This window comes from Scomber japonicus, chromosome 15, assembly GCF_027409825.1.
Source record: "Scomber japonicus isolate fScoJap1 chromosome 15, fScoJap1.pri, whole genome shotgun sequence".
In the NCBI taxonomy this organism is placed as follows: domain Eukaryota; kingdom Metazoa; phylum Chordata; class Actinopteri; order Scombriformes; family Scombridae; genus Scomber; species Scomber japonicus.
The window spans coordinates 11,494,368-11,509,755 of NC_070592.1; the positions used below are offsets into that span (position 1 = coordinate 11,494,368).

The 15,388-nt window shown below is 40.7% G+C and overlaps 2 protein-coding genes across 2 annotated transcripts; both read right to left on the reverse strand.

Moving 5' to 3' along the window:
• Nucleotides 1-5,230: 5,230 nt before the first annotated feature.
• On the reverse strand, nucleotides 5,231-9,978 carry LOC128373766 (XK-related protein 8-like). Its single transcript, XM_053333947.1, has 3 exons — nucleotides 9,420-9,978; nucleotides 8,400-8,590; nucleotides 5,231-6,178 (listed from the first exon to the last, which is right to left on the reverse strand). The coding sequence occupies exons 1-3, from the start codon at nucleotides 9,713-9,715 to the stop codon at nucleotides 5,448-5,450; spliced, it is 1,218 nt and encodes a 405-aa protein (XP_053189922.1). The 5' UTR covers nucleotides 9,716-9,978; the 3' UTR covers nucleotides 5,231-5,447.
• A 797-nt stretch (nucleotides 9,979-10,775) lies between these two features.
• xkr8.3 (XK related 8, tandem duplicate 3) lies at nucleotides 10,776-14,366 on the reverse strand. The gene is made up of 3 exons (XM_053333946.1): nucleotides 14,026-14,366; nucleotides 12,555-12,742; nucleotides 10,776-12,161 (listed from the first exon to the last, which is right to left on the reverse strand). The coding sequence occupies exons 1-3, from the start codon at nucleotides 14,364-14,366 to the stop codon at nucleotides 11,413-11,415; spliced, it is 1,278 nt and encodes a 425-aa protein (XP_053189921.1). The 3' UTR covers nucleotides 10,776-11,412.
• Between the last annotated feature and the right edge of the window lie 1,022 nt (nucleotides 14,367-15,388).

Here is a 15,388-nt window from a genome sequence, read left to right on the forward strand (position 1 = left end):
TCCACCCCCTCTCAATAACATTCACTCATATAAATATATATATATATATATTAGGAACACCAAATTGGCTCTCACTGGCGACTAATGACTGTGTGATGGTAAATGTACTGAGGCGGACTTTGGGTCGGAGCTCGACTGTGAGACACAGACTTAAACGCACAGTCAGCTGAATTTAAGGTTCCTCGCACCCGGCACTCCCTCCTCTACGGCAGCTAACCTCACCATGGCTGAAACTGGCACTGATTTGGACGCAGAAGGGAAGACATCCATTCTTTCTTTTTTTTTTTTTCTTTTTTTTTTTGGCCTTTATCCTCATTTCTTTCTAAGTACCAAAATCTCCTGCGATGAACGTTTTCCTTCTAATTACTATCTCTGGATTTAAACAACCAAAGGGCCGTTGTTCTTTTATTGGCATCTTCTTGTTGATTTTTTTTTTTTTTTGTTTTTTTAGCTTTTCTTGCAGAATCTGTATACATGCATGAAAAATATCAACACAAATTTGTTTGAAGAAAAAAAAAAATCTTTCTGGGTTGTTTTGCACTCATTCCAAGACTTGAAAGCATCATATTCGCAGTCATTAAGTTACTGACGACGAGTATCAGTAGTCCAATATTTAGCGTAAGGTACGAGATTGAGTAAAAAAAAAAATTATATAGCCTATATACCGTGACCTCCCCTCCTGACCTGACCACACCTCAGTCAGCTCTCCACTGTGTTGCAACAGGAGACGTGTGTGTGTGTGCGCGTGTGTGTGTGTGTGTGTGTGTGTGTGTGTGTGTGTGTGTGTGTGTGTGTGTTTGTGTGTGTGTAAATGCAAGAGGAAGTAGAGCTTAGGGGCAGGAAATACGCACTAGACATTAAAACCAAACACCCATCTTCAGTGTGAGCAGAGAGTTTTTTGGGGGGGGGTCGCCATGAGAGCTGCACTTTGCTTTAGCTTGGCTGGTAGACAAGAAGTACATTTCCTGCCCCGCTAATCGTAGTAGTAAAGCAATGCACAGGCTATAGAGCAAAAAGAGGTTGCTACCTAATGAAAGCCATGAATCTCCAGATTTCCTCATCCTTTATTTGGAGGGAAATTCTACTTTTTACTCTACAAAACTCAGTCGATGACCTAAAATATGCATCGACATGAAGCTGAAAACATGGTTGTTGTTTTTCTTGGCTTGTAAAAAGTTTTGGAGATTCGTGTTTTTGTTTTTTTTGTTTTTTTACAGGACAGCAACAATAATCAAAAAGCATACTGTTTGTACATATATACGCAGCCGGTCCTTCGGGTTCCTCAGAGCACAGTCCTTAAGTGTCCTTGAAATCCTGCGAGGAAATTAACGTGGTTGCAAACAAAGCTTTGAAAAGTGTTTTTAGAAGATGAAAGTGGCACAATACATATTGTATTAAATACAGTTTTATCGGAGAGCGTTTGGCCATTTATGTTGTTTAATGGTGTGAAAAGGGATAACGTGTAACCCCGGTAACAAATTATCCCATTCACATTTTTCTGCATGTTCAGTGTTTTTTGGTTTTTGTTGTGTTTTTCAAGTCAAAGCAGGAAAATGTGAAGGCCCTCAGCCTCTGATCATAATCAGTTTAGCTGTTTCTTTTCTCTTTTCATTAATTGCTGGACAGTTGTAGCATCTCATCACATTTATAATGAACCGTGGGAGGAGAGAGATTTACTTTAAATGAGTGTTTCTTTAGAAAAGGGCTAATAAAATACGTTGTTAGTCAGTTACAGAATTTCATTTAATTAGTCTTAAAAACCAGAAAAGCTTTATTAATGCAGCTGAATTTAATCGTCTGGTCATTTACCAAAAAATAATAAGAAGATAGTTGATTAGTTAACAGAACAGAAAACTTATCTACAGCTGTTCAATTATTAAATAACAGTTACCATTTTTTTAAGCAAAAAAAAGCCAAACTTTGTTTCTTTAATGTGAGTATTGCTGCTTTTCTGTTTTTTTTCTTTCTTTCTTTCATATCATTAACTGAAAATATTTCAGTTTTTCACTGTTGGTCGTACAAAACGAGACATTTGAAGATGTCACCTTGAGAAGATAATTCATCAAAATTGAAAATAATTGCGAGTTAGTGGCTTAAATTGCTTTTGAATCATCCTGTTAAGTTGTATTTGATTAAGCATTAAGCTTTCATTCATTGTATTTAGAGAATATTATTAACTGCAAACCCCCCCCCCCCCCTCCCCAAATCACTTGTACACCTTTTTAATTTGTCCTCAGTCGGCCACATGACGCCCCACGAGTCATGCTGGAGAACAGGCGGAAAAAGGGAAAAACACACAAGATGATGACTGTGCAATACATTTCTCATTAACTGTATTTCAAGGGATTTCTTTCATTTTAATTATTATTTGTTGGCAGTGAGGAAAGCAGAAGGGGTCGACCTCCCCCCCCCATACCCGATCCGTACGAGATTACGACTGAACAATACTGAGCCTGAAGAAGATTTTTACACACATGCAGCTTGACCGTTACGAATGTGTATTTGTGTATTTCTGTGTATTTGTCTGTGTGTGTTGCGTGGCTGTGCATATTTATAATTGTGCCTTTTTAACCATCATCTGTGTATGCATAATCTCAAAGGGAAATATGTAAGATTTTGTTGTTTTTTTGTCTAGTGCATTTATCACTGCATTTGTTATATTATCCAAAGTGTTATTTTACCTTTTTTCTTTTATTCTTTTTCTTTTTTAAACTCAATACCTATTTTTTTTTCTTTTTCTTTTATAAGAGGCTTATTGTAAAGCTCCAGTAGTTTGATTTGTGTCCTGTCTGCACTGTATCCATAAGAAAACTCTTTTTTTTTTTTCAGTTTTTTTTTTGGGAGGGGGGTGAAGACGTAGATCACTCAGTGTTTAAAGAAACCTGTTTAAAGAAACCTGTTTTTAGTGACGGGTTGTTTGGTTTCCAAGCATCCAAGTTTTCAAGCATAGAGAAAATGTAATTTCTCTAAAAAAGAAAAAACTCATGACTGCTTTGTGTTAAGATTCTTGGAGGGAGGGAAAAAAAGGGGGGGATTAAGTTTTTGTTTTGTTTTTTTTTCCGTTGCTGTGAAAAGCTTGGCTTAGAGACAATCACAATCAGTAACATGGCATTCTTTTAAAATAATAATAACTAGATTTGAAAAGCAGCTTTTTAATGAGGCGCTTGTGCTTGTTCAGTGTTGTACTACCTACGTGAATCCAAGGGAAAAATCAATCAGTCCTGACTCACATTTTGGGGGGAAAATTGAGAGACCATATCTTTGCATTTGTTTCGGAGCTAGCATGTTGAATGTGTTTTTTTCTTTTTATTATGTCTGCATGTCATGTCTGGTTTTTATTTTGAGTGTACCATGGCTGTCGATTATGACCATGCAATCCTTTTGTTTGTTTTTCCCCTCAATGCCAAATACTGTTATTTTTAATGTGCTGTCTGTTTTTTGTTTTAAAAAAAATATATATTCTGTTAAAATGTATTTCATCTCATCGTCAAGGACCTGTGAGGCTACATAGGGAAATGTAGAGAAGCCTGAATGTGATCCTGTAAATTGAACACTATCATAATAATCAAAGCTAATTTAAGAACAATAATCACTATCCCCCCTTCGCCCTCCCGCCACCCCGCCCCCCGCCACCCCCCCACACTCCACCGTAGCTGTTTGGGACCTCGACGCAGCCTCTGTAAGGTTTTCCTGTGTACCTGAGACACTCAATACAATGTAAATAAATTTTGAAAAGTTTCAGACTCACTTGAGTACAAGAATGTTTTTTTATTTTTTTATTTCTTAGTGCAAAAAGTTCTTTTCCATGTACAAAAAACACAATTTCTTACATAATTGAAATAAAAATATCTTCATAATCAACTTTATAAAATAAACCTACAAATATTAGTATAAATATAATCTTTCTTTACATTTCAAGTAAACCAAGTTTAAGAATTGTTTCTATTGTGGGAGAACTTCTTTTTCACTTCTATTTTAATACATTACTCACTTTTCCATTTGTACATAGACACAATTATTGATCATTACCCAGCTGTAATCCCTCCTACTGTTAATAAAGCTACTCAGGTTGTTAGTTTAGAAACGGAGGGACAAAATCATCCATCCCTCATGTGCAAGACATTTAGTTTTAAAGTTAAGCTGAAGTTCATTTGAAGCTTTGGCAGTCTTTTAGTCGTCAAATCAAATAGTTTTTATCCTAAATTACGTTTGTTTAAATGTTTAATTCTCTTTCTGTTCCCTTGGATAGTATTTCCCTGCTTAGACGAAGGGGAAATAACAAAAATAGTGAATTAAATACTAAAAAAAACAGTAAATTAGTTCACTTTGACTCAGACTGCTGAAGCCTCAGATTAGCTTCAATTGACTGTGAAAATGATTAGGGTGGGGAAAAGGATCAATAAAGGGTGTAGTAGAGTTATGAGTAGCAGTAGTGTGAACTTTTTGGAAGTGAGTGTAAAAGTCAATTAAAGTGTTAGTGATAAACTTTTCTAGTGTGCCATTTGGTGAATATTATGGACTTTATAGTAAACATATAAAGTTTAAAATAGTACAACATGTTAAATTCCTGTTTCATTGATGAAATAAGTTGTACAAATTCAAAGCCGTTATATTATTTGGAGATATAACTGTGGAAGATGATTTTTTTTAAAGTCTGTGTGCAAAGTGCAAAGTTCAAGTACGATCTCCGTCTGTACAGTAAATACAGAGAGAGGACTGAGGACTTTGGCCAACAGTACCAGGAAGGGATCTCTTTGATGGCCAACTATTAAATTAATACTGTTTGGATAATTGATTAATCATTTTGGGACATTTTTTTTAAAGAGAAAAGTCAAAAATTCTCTGATTCCAGCTTCTCAAATGTGAATATTAAGTCTATGATAAATAATTTGCATTGTGAATTGTTTGATTGAGATAAAAGAAGAAATTTAAGGGTGTCTCATCTTAGGTTTTGGGAAATACTGATTTACCTTTTCTGACATTTTATGGAGTAAACTAATCGATTGATAATAACGACAGATTGATCAATACTGAAAATGATCATTAGTTGCAGCACTGTTATGGACAAAATGAACAATTATAGAGACCAATAACGTTCAATGTACATATGAGCATGTGAGTATTCTTCTTTTAGCCTTGGCAGCCTTAATAAAATGAAAAGTCTATCAACAAATAAATCAGTTATTGATAAAAAAAAATTAAAAAAGATAAATAATAATTGCCAGGGTTAGGGTTTATGTGCCTTGGTAGACAGCAGCAGTGCAGAGGAGGATTACAAGAATCCAGCAGTCTGGATGTGAACTGAAGTCATCTCCCATGAGATTGTGTCATAGTCCACCATCCCACACACAGCCCGATGATCACGTTAACGAAGGCTGCTTGACTGATGGTTGCATGACTCAGTTTCAATCTGGCCTCCTTGTCCGGTGGATGTCAAGTGATGCAGGTCAGGAGGCGTAGAAGTTCTCGGCCAACTTCCTCATTCTTTTATTGTAGTGTCTAACTTCGGGTGCTGGGCTCGGCATGCTGCGATCTGTAACAACTAAATTGTCCACTTCATCTCCAGTAGCAGTAACTTGTCCTTGTTCTGTTGGGCTCTCTTTTAACTCGTCTTTGGTGAGGCTTGGATGGTAAAACTTGTAATATATTATTTTACATAAGAGACCAAAAACATAAAGTAAAACAACACTGGCGGCTATGATTATAGCATACAACTGTGGGATTTGAAAATAAGGTGGGTCTGTGATCATCTTCCAGTACCACAAGCCACAGAGGACGGTGATATCAACCAGCATGCACCCATGGTAGATCACAGTCTTGTTCCTCGTCTTTCCTGTGCCCACATTAAACCAGTCAAAGTACCAAATGAGGCCCACGGTGGCACGGTAAAGCCACTCTCCACAAGGGGTATCCATGAAGTCGGTTTTGCACCTCCAGATGAAGAAGAAAAAAAACAGCCATGAGCAAAAGAAGTGGGTGAAGATGAAGCAGGGCAGAACAGAGGTGAACAGGGCGAGGGCAACGAGGCGAGACACGATGAGAAGGAAGTTCCAGAGGAAGTAAACCAACGAGGACAGGGGCCCCTGCTTCGCCTTCTTGGGCAGGAAGGAGCGCATGAAGCGGTGGTACATGGTCACACTGGTAGCGATGGCTAAGGCTGACCCGAGTGCCTTCAACACTGAGGAAGATAAGAGGACATCACGAGAAAGGTTACAATAACTCAAAAAGAAAACTGAAGCAACAGCAAAACCTGTTTCCTCCTGGTCAGGAGAAACCTCTTCATGCATATGTGCTGATCAGAATTTCTGCTGATCAGAAATTATACTTTCACCTCAGTACATTTAGTTCAGCACTGGACTCTACAGAAGAGACAAGGATTACCATTACTGTGAGCAGTGGTGTGCACAAGGGGCCCATTTGTTAAAAAAACACGTGCTAAAGTGCCCTCTTGGGAGCCAAAACGCGTGCTAAGGTGCCCTCTTGGGAGCCAAAACGCGTGCTAAGGTGCCCTCTTGGGAGCCAAAACACATGCTAAGGTGCCCCCTTCAGAGCCAAAACGCGTGCTAAGGTGCCCTCTTCGGAGCCAAAACGCATGCTAAGGTGCCCCCTTCAGAGCCAAAACGCGAGCTAAGGTGCCCTCTTGGGAGCCAAAACGTGCGCTAAAGTGCCCTCTTGGGAGCCAAAACGCACGCTAAAGTGCCCTCTTGGGAGCCAAAACGCGTACTAAGGTGCCCTCTTGGGAGCCAAAACGCGCGCTAAAGTGCCCTCTTGGGAGCCAAAACGCGTGCTAAGGTGCCCTCTTGGGAGCCAAAACACATGCTAAGGTGCCCCCTTCAGAGCCAAAACGCGTGCTAAGGTGCCCTCTTCGGAGCCAAAACGCATGCTAAGGTGCCCCCTTCAGCGCCAAAACGCGAGCTAAGGTGCCCTCTTGGGAGCCAAAACGTGCGCTAAGGTGCCCTCTTGGGAGCCAATACGCACGCTAAAGTGCCCTCTTGGGAGCCAAAACGCGTGCTAAGGTGCCCTCTTGGGAGCCAAAACGCGCGCTAAAGTGCCCTCTTGGGAGCCAAAACGCGTGCTAAGGTGCCCTCTTGGGAGCCAAAACACATGCTAAGGTGCCCCCTTCAGAGCCAAAACGCGAGCTAAGGTGCCCTCTTGGGAGCCAAAACGTGCGCTAAGGTGCCCTCTTGGGAGCCAAAACGCACGCTAAAGTGCCCTCTTGGGAGCCAAAACGCGTGCTAAGGTGCCCTCTTGGGAGCCAAAACGCGCGCTAAAGTGCCCTCTTGGGAGCCAAAATGCGTGCTAAGGTGCCCTCTTGGGAGCCAAAACGCATGCTAAGGTGCCCCCTTCAGAGCCAAAACGCGTGCTAAGGTGCCCTCTTGGGAGCCAAAACGTGCGCTAAAGTGCCCTCTTGGGAGCCAAAACGCATGCTAAGGTGCCCCCTTCTGAGCCAAAACGCATGCTAGGGTGCCCTCCTGGTTGGCAAAACACACTAAACTGCCCTCTTGGGTGGCAAAAGCATGCACTAAAGTGCCCTCTTCAGTGGCTGTATGTGCCCTTTTTTTTCTTTTCACTCCTGCCCTTCAAAAAGTCTGTGCACGCCACTGACTGTAAGGATATTGTTACCTTTGCTTTGAAATTCACTCTCTAGTAGTATCTAGTCATACCATGCAGATAGTTTTGGTTTTATTTGACCATGTTTTGCAGTTTCAGAGATTTCCTCCACCACCCCAACACGGCCACATAAATGTGTTCACAACATTTGAATATCAAATTTTAAATTCAGCAGCATTGTCTATGTCAGTATGTTGCAGATATTTTGCATAAAACACTCTGTCAACAGGTTTTATTGAAGCTCCTTTGGTTTGTTAACAGTTATCATCTAGAATATTTATGGTTAACACTGTTTCTGGAAAGATGCAATTCTGTTATACTTAGTATGGTTATAGATATTACTGCGAATAAGAGAGAAAAAAGCATCGTCATCTAACATCAACTACTAACTAAAGTGGTCAACTGTAATGTTATGTGTAATGTAGCAGAGCAAAAAGTATTTCACTCAGAAAAAAATGAATTAAAAGCATATCTAATTGGACCTTTAAATACAGCACTTGAGTTAATATACTTAGTGGATATTACACCAGAAGATTTGGATGACTGACAATTCAAATAAAAGATTGTAAATCATGTTGAAGTAATACATTCAGGACGCCTCACTAGGCCTTTTATCTGATAGCAGAGTATGCTTCAACAGAGCCACGTCTGTGCACATTAATCTGACCTTTAATTTAATAATAGCTGAAACATTTTTCCTTAATTAATTCCTGAGTCTGAATTTATCACACACGAAGACACACAGTTGCACCCAGATGTAACTCTCAGACATGATTAACATATCTCACCTGGCCAATGACTGAGTTCACCCCGCTGCAGGGTGAGAGTGAGCATGAGGACGAGCTGAGGGGAGCTCTCTGAAAACGTCTCTATGAGCCGCAGCAAGCTGAGGTCGTGGCTCAGGTGTGCTGCCAAACCTTCACTGTCACGTTCTTTAGAGAAGAAGCGGCGTAGAGACATCTCCACAACACCTGCATGCCTGAGAAGAAAAGGTTTGTGGGATAGAAACTGATCAGTATAGCTGAGAACACACACTTAAATAAACATATCCAGTTACAAAATGACCCAAAACATATCCATTACAGTTTAATTTCACATCTAAGGTAATAATGCATCAGAAGGAGCAGCTTAGGTTTCAACAAGCAAACAGTTTTACTCAGAACAATGAGTTATAGGCACCACAGCCCTTCAAAATCTAATCATATTATCTACTGTTTACAAGGAAACTGTAATATAACTTGTTTTTTCCTGCTTCTGAGTCCCAAAAAAGTGCATCTACATAAACAAAATTACACCACACACACATCGAAAGACTACAGTTGAAACTAAAGACGATGTGTATCATGTTTAGAGGAAATGAAACCGGGTTTATGTCATGTAAGATAATGAGTGAATGTCTTGTGTTCTTGACACAGCCGTGCCCTCATGAGCATGACGGTGCTAAAATATGATAATAATTGTGTGCTGCATGCCGAAACCAAAAGTGGACTCATGGTGCAACAGTGCAGTTTGAATTCCAGCAGAACAACAAACAATTGTTCCATTCTGTTCTCAGATAAGCACGCTTTGGCCTTTATGGGAAATAGGAATATTTCCATGAATGGGTGGAGTAAAGGCAGGGTGCAGCTGTGTGTAAAGCAACATGTGAGAATAGAAACTATCTTCCCTGCATTCACACACACACACACACACACACACACACACACACACACACACACACACACACACACACAGCTCTGAACACATACCACACAGCACAGAAGGAGGAAAAACACACAGCCTGTGGCACTTTGAACACAAACATTTACCTGAAGTAGATTCCCAGCTGGAAAACATGAAGCAGCTTGAGTTGGCTCCGACTCACGCATTTCTCAACTTTTGTTTCCCTCTCAGACTCATCAAAGCTATACCACAGCCAGCTGAAGGCCTGAACAAGAACTGACGAGCCCACCAGAAACAGCACCAGGACACCAAGACACACATAGTTCTTCTCCTCGTAGAAAGACACAACGGTAAAGATATCCAGCACTATGTCGAGCAGCAGGAACAACAGACCAACACAAGTGAGGAAGAAGTCCAGGCAGGTATACTTAAATCCATCCATAGTGTCTGTCAAACTAGACGTGAAACTGCCTGCAGAACAGAGGCATCTGCACAGCACTCGGAACCCGTTAGAAAACTGAAAGTAAGTCAAGTGCCAAGGTCCACTGTTAAAACAAGTGTAAGCCCTCCCCCTTCCTTCCTCCCCTCCCCTCCAAGGAGGAGGGAGAAAACTAAAGGGTTACACCCTATAAGGTATTTCATATTACTAGAAATCCCACTGGCAGCTGTCACAGTTTAGGACATCCCCGTGTTAAAATAAAGTTCTTGTGCTATAAAAAGTCATTGTGGAAATAGGATGTTTGCAGAATGTGTCATCATGTAACTACCCGCAGATGTAAAATGTAAAAACCCACAGAAAAAAAACAGAAAACAGACATAATGAAAGAGTAATTCCACTTTAATAATTGCACAATGTAAACGAGGTAAAACATTAACAACCAGTAGTGAATGTGACTTTTAGTTTGGATTTACTACATTCGCTGACAAAAGATTTAACATGGAAAATCAACTAATGAAATTTTAAAAAACAGAAACTTGAATAATTTTTTATGATACCACAAGAGATTTAAATAAAACTGCTTCTTTCTAGAATAATGCTAAATAAAGTCTAAACTGACACTAAAGTAAACAGAGACGTTTGGCAGAACAAACACTGGACGAGTGAGCAGGAGAAACATCAGGATTTGTACTGGACATGTGTGTAGGATCATCACTGGACTTGAACTGGTTTTACACCATAAATATCATCTCATCAAACAACCATGTCATGTGGTTTAAAACAGCTGGACATAGAAAATATACAGTATATGAAAAGAAAAGCTTAAAAAAAGTAGAAATCAACATTCAAAGTCCCTCAGGAGGGTTTCAGTGGTAGCAGCTGTTACAAAAACACATTTAGAATGAACAGGACTGTCAGGCTTACAAAACCCAAAATTCAAACTTGAAAAGATAATGTAACAATCATATTATTACCACTTGAATATTTATTCTATTTATTATAAAATGTATTTATGTTTAGATTTTATTGTTATTCAAACACACAAGCAACAACGTACCCTTGGTCACATTAAATTTGTAGTTATTTCACATGTAAAATTTCACTTCATATGAAAAGATATGAAATGACTTTGTAGAAAATGTATCAAATATACATTAATATTTAACATTATAACTTTATAAATGAGTACATTAAATAATCATACTGTAAAGTAGAGGTGAGAGATATGGGACAATAAACATGTGACTTTGTAAACAGATTTTTGTAAACTGTTTCTACCATTGTAGTTTTCCCTTTAATATGTCTGTGGCAATGTTGCAAATCAATGCAGGACAGCTTTATGGAAATATTAAAATTTGATAGAATGTGATTACGTACCTGGATTAATCAGGTATTCAATTATTTTAATTTACTTTAACAGTCTTTCAATTGATTGTCCAGTAATGTAAAGTATCCCAGTATAAGTAAACTGATATGGCAATATATAATATACAAAGAATACGGCAAAGATTTCATTCATATTTCCCACTCCTATTTTCAAGTACTTTTTTAGAGCCAGTATTCTGACTCAAACTACAGTGAGCATCTGATGAAATCATGTGGAGATCAAAGAGGAAGGAGGCAGTGTAGAGATAGACTGTTGCATTCAAATACAGTTATAAGGAGTACATTATTGGCAGTAACACACACAAAGTCAGACATCACACACGTGATGACTCAGCATTCTTTGTGCTATCAGTGTTTCTATCGACTCCTTGATTGGAATAAAAATTAGAAGCATGGCAGGCCATCCTTCTGTTGAGGAGCTGGGAGGACATGGTGTTGTCCTGGATGGAAAAGTCTCGGAAGGACACTGCATCTGGCAAATCATGAGGCAGTCCTGGATCCCTCGCCAGGGGTCTCCAGAGTTTAGGGTGGAAGCAGCAGTAGTAGAGGGCTTTGAGGAGCAGGCCCAGGAGGTAGCTGAGAGGCAGTGTGATGAGCAGAGGGAGGGCGTACGACTGAGTCAGAACAGGGTCCCTGTAATACCACCAAGTGGTCAGCAGGATTCCTTCGTCTATGGCGATGAAGGAATGGTAGATGATGCTCCTGCCTCGGGTCCGACCCTCCGCTACATTAAACCAGCTGAAGTACCAAATCAGCCCTACGGTGGCCCGGTAGAGCCACTCTCCACCAGCACTGTCCATGAAGTCAGTCCTCTGTCGCCAGGCCCATAAAACGAAGACGACCCACATCAGCAGGAAGTGGGCAGCGATGTACCCGGGCAGGACAGAGGAGAAGAGGGCGATGGCGGCCACACGCGGGGCGATCAGCAGCAAGTTCCACAGGAAGTAGACCAAGGAGGAACCCCAGCCCTGCTTGGCCTTATCTGGGAGGAAGGAGCGCAGGGAGCGGTGATAGTCTACCACCATCCACACAATAGAAGTGGTTGATGCAGCGATGCTCACAACTGCAAAAACGGAAGTTAAACCATCAGTGTAAAAACCTACAGGAAGTGAACATCACACATTTTTACCATAACCCAGATTTTACAACCGCAGCTGTGTGTCAATCTTTTCTTCACATGGTAACCCACCACGACTAAAGTCACCCTCTAAAACCTACAGCACCTTCCTCACATGTGTTTCGGGGAATCACAAAGCATTTCATTGATCATGTGTCTCTCATGTCTCATCCTGCTTTAAAGGAATAGCACGCAAACATCGCACCCTGTCTTCAAGTTAAATACACGTAATGTTGCATCCCGTATTGATAAATTAAAATACTGCTCTCAATGGTGTGTGACGGCTTTTATTTGCTCTACCTTGTGCGGAGGAAGCAAATATAACAAAGGAGAACTCACACTGTACGGTCCTGGCACTGTTGGTGCGCAGCATGACATAGATCATGAGGGTGAGCTGTGGAGCGCTCTCACAGAAGGTCTCGATGAGCCGCAGCATGCTGAGGTCATGTGTCAGGTAAACAGCGTACTCTGACCCTTCCTGTTTCCGCCACCAAACCCTGAAGCCTTGTCGAATGGCCGAGATGTGCCTGCGTGGATAAATGTGTGAGAGACGGTTACATAACGCATAGTGAAGATTACACACCACATCCATGCAGAGAAACAAACCCTTAAAGTTGAATAAAAACAATCTGGCGTGATGCATTCTTATGTTGTATCACATCAAATCTCACTGACTCATCATTTGTTCATTTTCTGCCTTCACTTCTCTCCTGAGGCAATTAATTCACTTGCCACCACACCTAAAATTAATTTAAGGTCACAGCACTTGCCTAAAGTGATTACACGCTTACTTGACTGACTGAGCCACACGGTAGGAATATCCTGTTTTTCATTTATTTGCACGGAGAGCAGCTGTTTCTCTTGAGAACATTATTACAGTCACATGAAAGCTTATGTGTGTTTGCATCACACACACACAGACAGGCGGTCGATGTTTTGTGTAACCTGTTGCTGAAACACTTCCACTTATTGAGAAACCTGTCACGCTATAGCATTCACAGCCCACTTTAACTACAGTTAAAGGAATAGTTTACATTTTTTTCCTCTGTTTTCAACCCTCCTGTTGTCTGTGCAACTTCTGTTCTCCCACATCAAAGGTGACCTAGTGTGGTTGGATAAGGTATAAATTATGCCCCAATTCTATGTTAGGCCTTTATAGACAATTTATTACCAAAGGTTTTACATATCTTCTTGGAAATGATGGTCAATAGGCCTCATTTAAATGACATACTTTTTGAGTTAATGCCTAATGTCCAGGAGTGTTAAAATAACAGTTTGGTTCCCAAAGTAACATTAATAAGTTTTTTCTTGCCATAACCATTCCTCCTCGTCAAAATTAGTCGATATCTTTCATTATTACAGTCTTTAAGTGCCAAAATATCTCCTTTTGTTACTATACCGCCACCACAGCTCAACTGGGAGACACAATGAGGGACCTTGATGCTAAAAAAAGGCTGTAAACGTGGCAGATATCCACTTGAAATGACTCACTCAAACTACTAAAGCCTAATTTCAGCTTCAGATCAACTTTTAAATGATGCATGAATGAATCCACATTGTGGAGTTTGGCCCTGCTCACTTACACTGAAATCACATCTATTAATAGCCAGTGTGAGCAAGAGGGATGATTACAGAGAGGAAAACCCCCTTTCAGTGTTTACATAGGCACTTTACTGACTTGGAGAAAGTGTGGACTTTACCTTACCTTATCTAATGTCCAACAAAACACTTAAATAACTATCTGCATTGATTTGACATTATTACACTGATATAATAACACTTCCACATTTGTGTGTGAGTGTGTGTGTACCTGCAGAGGAAGCCCAGCTGCAGCACATGCAACAAGCCGGACAGTTTGACTCGGTCCCCGCAGAGCACGGTGTCCGCCCCGGCGTGCACGCTACTGCCGCCGCTGCTGAAACCGGGCAGCTCCCGGTCGTACTTCAACCAGAACCAGCTGAACATTTGGACCACGACAGACGACAGGACCATGAGGGCGACAAGCACCCCGAACCAGAAGAAGTCACCTCGGCGGTAAAACTCAGCGGCCACCCACACGTCCGAGCCCCAGTCGGCCAGGAAGGTGCAGACCCCGACCACGGAGAAGATGAAGTCGATGCAGGAGTATTTGGAGAAAGGTGAGCCCTCCATGTCTGCTTACACACACCCCGGGGTTTGTTAATTTTAGCTGGACAACTTACTGTGAGCTAATCTGAGGCTAATGTCGTGCACCGTTATTTCCCTCCCAAATCCAACTTCGGGCTCTTCAACCCATTGAAGAAGTAAAGTTTTACATCTGTGCGCTACTTTTTGAGCTCACTACTTCTCCAAATCTGATGCTAACACGCACCAGAAGCAGACATTATTTAGATAAAGTTGTGTTGAGCCTGAGAGTTTATATAAGTGACTGTCTCATAAAGGATGGCAGCTGGTGTTGTGGAGTGTGTTTTTAGTTTCTTAACCCCGCCCACCGCACAACTACAGGGAGAGACAGGTCAACAAATCCGGTATGTAAAGGGTGCCACACACACACAAGTAGGTGAAGACCGATGATTAAAGGTCCGGTGTGTTTGATTTAGCGCCCTCTACCGGTGAGGGTGAGGATTACAACCATGTGAATATCCCTCACCATAAAAGAGCAGTGTGTTTGAAAGGTTACTTTGGAAATTTAATAGGTTACAGATTACTAGTTACCCTATTTAAAATGTAATAAGTAATGTAACTTATTAAATTTTTTACTATTTTTCTTATTTTCTAACAAATGTTTTCAGCTGTTAGGGTTAGTGTAGGGAGACCGGGGATGGTTGTAACACTTTTCGACTCAGCTCCTATAACTTGCAGAATGTTTGTGGTAGGGGACTCAAATTTTGACACAAAGTACCCTCATTTATCTACTACAAATAGCAATGTCTCCAACTATAACACAGAATTCATGATTTGATGTCAAATGCAAGGACTGCCATTGTTACAACCTACCCCACTACCAGGGTACTTGTAACATAACCTGGGGTAAATTGTAATAGAAACTGAGACTACACCACAAAATATGCATCTATATAAGTTTATTGTGCATGTGCCAACACTAAAGCATCTTCCTGTGCTTCACTAAGAACAAAAAGAACTCATCACTGATGGCTAAATGAAGAACAGTGTCAGTGGTGTGGATCCTAACA